Here is an 8,337-nt window from a genome sequence, read left to right as displayed (position 1 = left end):
TACCCTCTCTGATTCCATGGCTTGTGAGCCAAAAAGCTAAATATTCAGTCATGTGAGGGGCCGTCCATGGGCAGTGTTATGGTCCTGGTCCCACTGAACTGGCTGTGTCAGGCTCGGGGGGGACACTGCCCTCCCACCCACAGTTGTAGTAGATCTCGGTCCTCCTCTACTTGCCTGTATCAAGCTGGGGTCAACTGCCTCCCCCAAGGGACGTATGACAAAGAACATGTCGACACTAATACTTGTTACATGTTATTCACAGAACTATGTAACGTGTAGTTAACACTTCCATTTATAGTTCATTGCGCCGTGGTCACTGTACCACCACAGTATACAGGCTTTACGTATGTATACACATGCATGTATGCACGAGTATGTATGAATATCTTAATATGTCACATAATACCCTCCAACACTCAGGATTCGAACCCAGGACCTTTTGCGTGGTAGTCTGGAACGCCAACCGTTAGGCTATGATCATAGCCTAGAAGGCAGCGTTTCCGACTACCACGCAAAAGAGCCTGGGTTCGAATCCTGGCCGTTGGAGGGTACTATGTGTTCTATGAATGTGTGCGTTCATATGTACTATATTCATGTGTATATGTGTGTATACTTATGTGTTTTCTTCAGGCTGAGTATACATTTTGACCCATCTGATATGATAAGGGGAATATACGAAGGGCATGGGTGGAACGGTCTGTTCCCAGTGGGGGACGAGTGGGCTGTGAGTGGGGGACGAGTGGGCTGTGAGTGAGGGCACGAGTGGGCTGTGAGTGAGGGCACGAGTGGGCTGTGAGTGAGGGCACGAGTGGGCTGTGAGTGAGGGACGAGTGGGCTGTGAGTGGGAGATAAGTGAGGTGTGAGTGGAGGACGAGTGGGCTGTGAGTGAGGGACGAGTGAACTGTAAGTGGAGGACGAGTGGGGTGTGAGTAGAGGACAAGTGAACTGTAAGTGGAGGACGAGTGGAGTGTGAGTGAGGAACGAGTGGAGTGTGAGTGGAGGACGAGTGGGGTATGAGTGGAAGACGAGTGGGGTGTGAGTGGAGGACGAGTGGACTGTGAGGGGGGGACGAGTAGATCAAAAGTGGAAAACCAGTGGATCATGAGTGGAGGATGATTGAGAGACGAGTGGAGGACCAGCGGATCATGAGTGAAAGATGAGTGGAGAACCAGTGGATCATGAGTAGAGGATGAGTGGATGAAGAGCAAAAATCCATTTCTTTCCTCACTTTGCTCCTTGGGTGACTGTCGGCAGAGCAGCAGCCCAGGAGGTGACCGGGACCATTCTACCAGCACCTGTGTCTCCCTGGTCCTCCCTGGAGGGCCCTGGAGGGAGAACCTTCAGAGTGTCCCTCTCTGGTCCTCCCTGGGGGGAGAACCTTCAGTGTCCCTCTCTGGTCCTCCCTGGAGGGAGAACCTTCAGAGTGTCCCTCTCTGGAGGGAGAACCTCCAGAGTGTCTCTCTCTGGTCCTCCCTGGAGGGAGAACCTTCAGAGTGTCCCTCTCTGGAGGGAGAACCTCCAGAGTGTCTCTCTCTGGTCCTCCCTTCAGGGAGAACCTTCGGAGTGTCCCTCTCTGGTCCTCCCTGGAGGGAGAACCTTCAGAGGGAGGGAACCATAACCTTCTGGTCCTCCCTGAAGGGAGAACCTCCAGAGTGTCCCTCTCTGGAGGGAGAACCTCCAGAGTGTCTCTCTCTGGTCCTCCCTGGAGGGAGAACCTTCAGAGGGTCCCTCTCTGCTCCTCCCTGGAGGGAGAACCTTCAGAGAGTCCCTCTCTGGAGGGAGAACCTCCAGAGTGTCTCTCTCTGGTCCTCCCTGGAGGGAGAACCTTCAGAGTGTCCCTCTCTGGAGGGAGAACCTCCAGAGTGTCTCTCTCTGGTCCTCCCTGGAGGGAGAACCCTCAGTGTCCCTCTCTGGTCCTCCCTTCAGGGAGAACCTTCGGAGTGTCCCTCTCTGGTCCTCCCTGGAGGGAGAACCTTCAGAGGGAGGGAACCATAACCTTCTGGTCCTCCCTGAAGGGAGAACCTCCAGAGTGTCCCTCTCTGGAGGGAGAACCTTCAGAGTGTCTCCCTCTGGTCCTCCCTGGAGGGAGAACCTTCAGAGTGTCTCTCTCTGGTCCTCCCTGGAGGGAGAACCTTCAGAGTGTCCCTCTCTGGAGGGAGAGCCTTCGGAGGGAGGGAACCATAACCTTACCCTGACCAGTCTTGGAGTGTCCTCCCAGGGAGTGAAAACCATATGGTCCCCCTTGTACTCCTGCCCTCCCTCGAAGTACTGCCTGGGAGTGTGTGGCGCGGACAGGGAGGCCTTCAAACTGGTGGTTCTGGTGAGGAAGTGCCACCGGGGGTAGAGGACGCAGGAGCGAGGAACGACAGGTCGTGTGTATCATCTGAGCATGTGGAGCAGGAGGAGGAGGGCCACCACAAGAAGCGACAGGTCGTGGAGGCTGTGGGACGACCCCTCGTCGTGATGCATGGCCCTGGGTTCCTCGTCTGTTGCGCGCGCACACACACACACACACACACACACACACACAAAGGAAGAAAGAATCAATCAGTATAAACATCATATCAAAAACCACATCTTAATGATAATAGTAATAATAATAATAATAATAATCTGTTTTCCCTTTTAGAAAGTTAAGACACAAGGAGGGGAGGGTTTCTAACTCCCCATTCCCGTCTCCTTTAGTCGCCTTCTACGACACGTGAGGAATGCGTGGGAAGTATTCTTTCTCCCCCATCCCCAGGGATAAAGGAGTGAAAAGTTTCTTGTTCTCAGTGAATGTCGGTTTGCGGCAGGGGTGCGTGATGCCTTCATAGTTGTTTAATTTGTTTATGGATGGGGTTGTTAGGGAGGTAAATGCAAGAGTTTTGGAGAGAGGGGCAAGAATGCAGTCTGTTGTGGAGAGAGGGTTCGGGAAGTGTGTCAGCTGTTGTTCGCTGATGGTATATACAGCACTGGTGGCTGATTCGGTTGAGGAACTGCAGAAGTTGGTGACTGAGTTTGGTAAAGTGTGTGAAAGAAGAAAGTTGAGAGTAAATGTGAATAAGAGCAAGGTTATTAGGTACAGTAGGATTGAGGGACAAGCCAACTGGGAGGTAAGTCTGAATGAGGAAAAACTGGAGGAAGTGAAGTGTTTTAGATATCTGGGAATGGATTTGACAGCGGATGGAACCATGGAAGCGGAAGTGAGTCACAGGGTGGGGGAGGGGGCGAAAGTTCTAGGAGAGTTGAAATATGTGTGGAGGGCCAGAACATTACCTCGGAAAGCAAAAATGGGTATGTTTGTAGGAATAGTGGTTCCAACAATGTTATATGGTTGCGAGGAGTGGGCTATAGACAGGGTTGTGCGGAGGAGGGTGGATGTGTTGGAAATGAGATGTTTGAGGACAATATGTGGTGTGAGGTGGTTTGATCGAGCAAGTAATGAAAGGGTAAGAGAGATGTGTGGTGATGAAAAGAGTGTGGTTGAGAGAGCAGAAGAGGGTGTGTTGAAATGGTTTGGTCACATGGAGAGAATGAGTGAGGAAAGATTGACCAAGAGGATATATGTGTCAGAGGTGGAGGGAACGAGGAGAAGTGGGAGACCAAATTGGAGGTTGAAAGATGGAGTGAAAAAGATAATGAGCGATCGGGGTCTGAACATACAGGAGGGTAAAAGGCGTGCAAGGAATAGAGAGAACTGGAACGATGTGGTATACCGGGGTCGACGTGCTGTCAATGGATTGAACCAGGGCATGTGAAGCGTCTGGGGTAAAGCATATATATATATATATATATATATATATATATATATATATATATATATATATATATATATATATATATATATATATATATATATTTGTGGAAAGAGGGGCAAGTATGAAGTCTGTTGGGGATGAGAGAGCTTGGGAAGTGAGTCAGTTGTTGTTCGCTGATGATACAGCGCTGGTGGCTGATTCATGTGAGAAACTGCAGAAGCTGGTGACTGAGTTTGGTAAAGTGTGTGGAAGAAGAAAGTTAAGAGTAAATGTGAATAAGAGCAAGGTTATTAGGTACAGTAGGGTTGAGGGTCAAGTCAATTGGGAGGTGAGTTTGAATGGAGAAAAACTGGAGGAAGTGAAGTGTTTTAGATATCTGGGAGTGGATCTGGCAGCGGATGGAACCATGGAAGCGGAAGTGGATCATAGGGTGGGGGAGGGGGCGAAAATTCTGGGGGCCCTGAAGAATGTGTGGAAGTCGAGAACATTATCTCGGAAAGCAAAAATGGGTATGTTTGAAGGAATAGTGGTTCCAACAATGTTGTATGGTTGCGAGGCGTGGGCTATGGATAGAGTTGTGCGCAGGAGGATGGATGTGCTGGAAATGAGATGTTTGAGGACAATGTGTGGTGTGAGGTGGTTTGATCGAGTGAGTAACGTAAGGGTAAGAGAGATGTGTGGAAATAAAAAGAGCGTGGTTGAGAGAGCAGAAGAGGGTGTTTTGAAGTGGTTTGGGCACATGGAGAGAATGAGTGAGGAAAGATTGACCAAGAGGATATATGTGTCGGAGGTAGAGGGAACGAGGAGAAGAGGGAGACCAAATTGGAGGTGGAAAGATGGAGTGAAAAAGATTTTGTGTGATCGGGGCCTGAACATGCAGGAGGGTGAAAGGAGGGCAAGGAATAGAGTGAATTGGAGCGATGTGGTATACCGGGGTTGACGTGCTGTCAGTGGATTGAATCAAGGCATGTGGAGCGTCTGGGGTAAACCATGGAAAGCTGTGTAGGTATGTATATTTGCGTGTGTGGACGTATGTATATACATGTGTATGGGGGGGGGGGGTTGGGCCATTTCTTTCGTCTGTTTCCTTGCGCTGCCTCGCAAACGCGGGAGACAGCGACAAAGTATAATAAAATATATAATATATATATATATATATATATATATATATATATATATATATATATATATATATAGTGTGTGTGTGTGAGTGTGTGTGTGTGTGTGTGTGTGTGTGTATTATGACAACACATACTTTGTTCTACCCTAATTTTCCACGGTTATTATGTGATGGCACAGGAGACCACCTCTCCCACACAGGTTCACTCCCAAATGTTTACAAGCTTTAAGTAGCCACACATAGAATTGTACGTGGGCTTGCCCAGTGTGTGGACGTGTGTGCTCGAACGACCTGCGAAGCCTTGGCCTCTCTTTTTACCTGTATGTAATGATAACTTTTTAAACATCTCAAAGTATTTCAAATGGCTTCCGCGAGTCTGTGATCCTTTCGAACTTAGTTCTGAGTTCCTTAAAATTTCCCAAGTTAACTCCAAGTATTCACAAGTGTTGTTAAATGATCCCAAGTATTGTAAGACTCTCAATGGATGTGAATGTTTCCAAGTGTTCTTATGTAATTGCGAGTGACATCATGCAAGTGGCTCGAGCTGAGGATACAAGAAGCGTCCTCAAGAGGGACAGGTCGGGGCGCCCCCACCGCGTCTCTACGCCCTTGTAAGTTTGTGGTCGGTGTTGTCAAGGGTGATACAAGTGTTTGCTGAAGGAGTGGCTGCAGGGCCTCTCAGGACGGGCAAAACAACACCTTAATTAGGTGTTCTGCTCGAGTGTCGCCTCTGACAAACACTCGTGGCCGACACACGAGCCAAGAGGGTCGAGGCTCAGGAGGAGGAAGGTGAGGGGGATCACATCGTCCCTACAGGAGGGAGGAACCACGCACTCTGCACAGGCTGGATCAGCGAAGGGAGATGGAAGAAGCACAGGAGGAGATCGAGATGTAAGATGAAGCACTTGAGGTTTGTGTGTGGGGGGTCACATGGTTAGCTGATGAGAGGAGACGAGACAGTGTGACCACGGGACGTCCAGCCCTCACAGTACCGGGACTCACGAAGCAGTGACGCCCTAACACGAAGCAGTGACACCCTAACACGAAGCAGTGACGCCCTAAGGGAACATCAGTGAACTCAAGGTGCAGTGAACGCCCTGATGTATCAGATACGACTCTCCCTCCCAACAAGACATATATATATATATATATATATATATATATATATATATATATATATACATCCTACGCCATCTATATAAACAACCATTAACATCACGAAGGAAGAGGCAGGTTAGAAATAACTTTATGACTAAGGACAAAAAAATTTACGACATAATACAAATCGAAAATGACATCACTGAAGGATTTGTATTCATTGTGGACAGGTCCCGTGGGAGAACAAGAGATGATCGCGTTCATAATAGCACAAATAGAATTTCTGATGATAGATCCTGGCGTTGAGAGAGAGAGAGAGAGAGAGAGAGAGAGAGAGAGAGAGAGAGAGAGAGAGAGAGAGAGAGAGAGAGAGTCTCCTTACCCTTGAGGACGAAGACAGAGACGTGGGCTGGGCTGAGGTCCTCCGGCTGGCAGGTGTAGTTGCCAGCGTCGCCAGGCGTCACACTGGTGAGCGTGAGTCTGGAGGTGGCCCGCGCCCCCTCCTGCGCCTCCTGCAGGCTCACCCCGCCCCTGGGGAGCACAACAGTGATCAGCTGACTCCGTAATACTTACAAAAATTAGGTCAGAGGTCAACCCAGATAACATTCTCTCCTCTAACCCACACAGACACACACGCACACACACACACATATGTATATACATCCTCACACACACACACACACAGTCACACACAGACATATGCACACACACAGACACCACACGTAGGTCAACAGATAACCCATATTCTTAACATATACACAGTGGTACAGTGTACTGCAACCAATTTTTCTGTGGGGATCAAATTTTGTGGTTATTAAATTATTTCATATAAGCAGCTTACCACGAAATAGGCTTAACAGGTGCGTATTAATTTTTCCTTATATATATATATATATATATATATATATATATATATATATATATATATATATATATATATATATATATATATATAACAGGGTAGATGTCATAGGGTAGAAGCGATGGAGGAGGAGATATCTGACCGTGTGCATAAAGTTATCGCAAAACAAACACAGACGGAGTCAACAAGGGACCAGATGGTCGCCAGTGTTGTCATATCTATCTAACCTGTATAGTATTCTTGACTCCTAAATGTTATCTGATATGTTGGGAATATCATACCTTGCCACTAAGAATATACATTATTACTAGAACCACTATAGGGGGGAGGGAGATCCTATGTTGACTACCCCACGGTGTTGATCGGTGCACACGGTCAACACCGTGGAGCCGAAAGCCACCAACTGACCCTCCCATCACATCACATCAGTTCCCACACCCTCTTGCTGGCCTGATCCAGATCAACTCGGTCCTGACCCCCGCACCACGGGACGCCAGACCAGAACCAAGCGTCTGGATAACACAGAGGAACTGGATAGTACAAGATAAAACAACCTATAGAAATCAGCTATATATGAGCTTGGTGGAGCTATTTATAGAATCAGTAGACTTCGTCCTATTTCGATAGATCTATCTGTATATGGAACTAGCTATATAAATTTTCCGAAAGAGTGTTCAAGCTTGTTTAATGGGTAGATGCGAGAGTATCTGTAATTAACTAATTTAGCTGTAGTTTAATTATGTACTGGAACGTTCCCATGTTGCTCTAGTTTAACAGCATTGGTCAAACTTGTCAAGTTTGATAGATAGATCACACAGAAGTAGATTTATGATAACGTATGAAATTCTTTAAGTAGATAAAAACGTCATCATAGTTATCAAATGATGGACTACTGTATCCTCAGGTCAATCATGAAGGTCACGGATGACGGGTCCCGGTCATGACCTGTTAGGTTAGGTTAGGTCAGGTCAGGACCTGTTAGGTAAACATCCCTTCCATTCCTAAGTCTGGTCCTCACACCAGGTCATATTCACAGGGCCAATTGACCTCGAACCTCTCATTACTATTTGGATGACCTGAGATCAAGTGGCCCAGCGTAAGGCACTGCCAGAGAGATGGTTAAGATAAGAACAGAGCATAAGGTCGCTTATCTTATCTGCCACAGTGTCTGGCCCCTCTGAAGATGGCGTCACACCAATTTCCTAAAGTAAACAGTGACTGGGGTCATTCCTTTAGGTATTATCATCCGAAATCCATGTTGACGACCATCAGCTGATCAACCTGGGGGTTGGAAATCAAACTGAAATGTGAAGTCATTTCAATCCTGGAAATTATAAGGCTTTTGGCCCGATGGGATTTGATATCATAATTGCCAGGGCGTCTCCGATTACATGACGTCACGGGGTATAATTCAAGAAGCAGCAATGTTATATTACGTCAACTAGGCACGCCATCTTGGTGATTGGAACCCTTGATCAGAAATCTATGTAAATTCTTTGTCTACTAACAGATGAAGC

The 8,337-nt window shown here is 47.4% G+C and overlaps 1 protein-coding gene across 4 annotated transcripts in view; it reads right to left on the bottom strand.

Annotated features, from left to right (window-relative positions):
• Positions 1-731: 731 nt before the first annotated feature.
• Positions 732-8,337, bottom strand: part of LOC139765268 (protogenin A-like) — a 110,444-nt gene continuing 102,838 nt past the window's right edge. For 2 of the 4 annotated variants that reach the window (XM_071692622.1, XM_071692624.1), the window contains exons 6-7: positions 6,341-6,489; positions 732-2,486 (exon numbers count right to left, since the gene is read on the bottom strand). In XM_071692622.1, coding sequence (XP_071548723.1) covers positions 2,380-2,486; positions 6,341-6,489 — 256 coding nt within the window. In that variant the 3' untranslated portion in view covers positions 732-2,379. Of the gene's footprint in view, positions 2,487-6,340; positions 6,490-8,337 lie in introns of those variants that run through there. The other 2 variants (XR_011716628.1, XM_071692625.1) reach the window with 2 other exon arrangements.

This window comes from Panulirus ornatus, chromosome 53 (genome assembly GCF_036320965.1).
Source record: "Panulirus ornatus isolate Po-2019 chromosome 53, ASM3632096v1, whole genome shotgun sequence".
Classification (NCBI taxonomy): Eukaryota; Metazoa; Arthropoda; class Malacostraca; order Decapoda; family Palinuridae; genus Panulirus; species Panulirus ornatus.
Note: the sequence above shows the minus strand (reverse complement) of the source record. Positions and strands in the feature narration are given on the sequence as shown.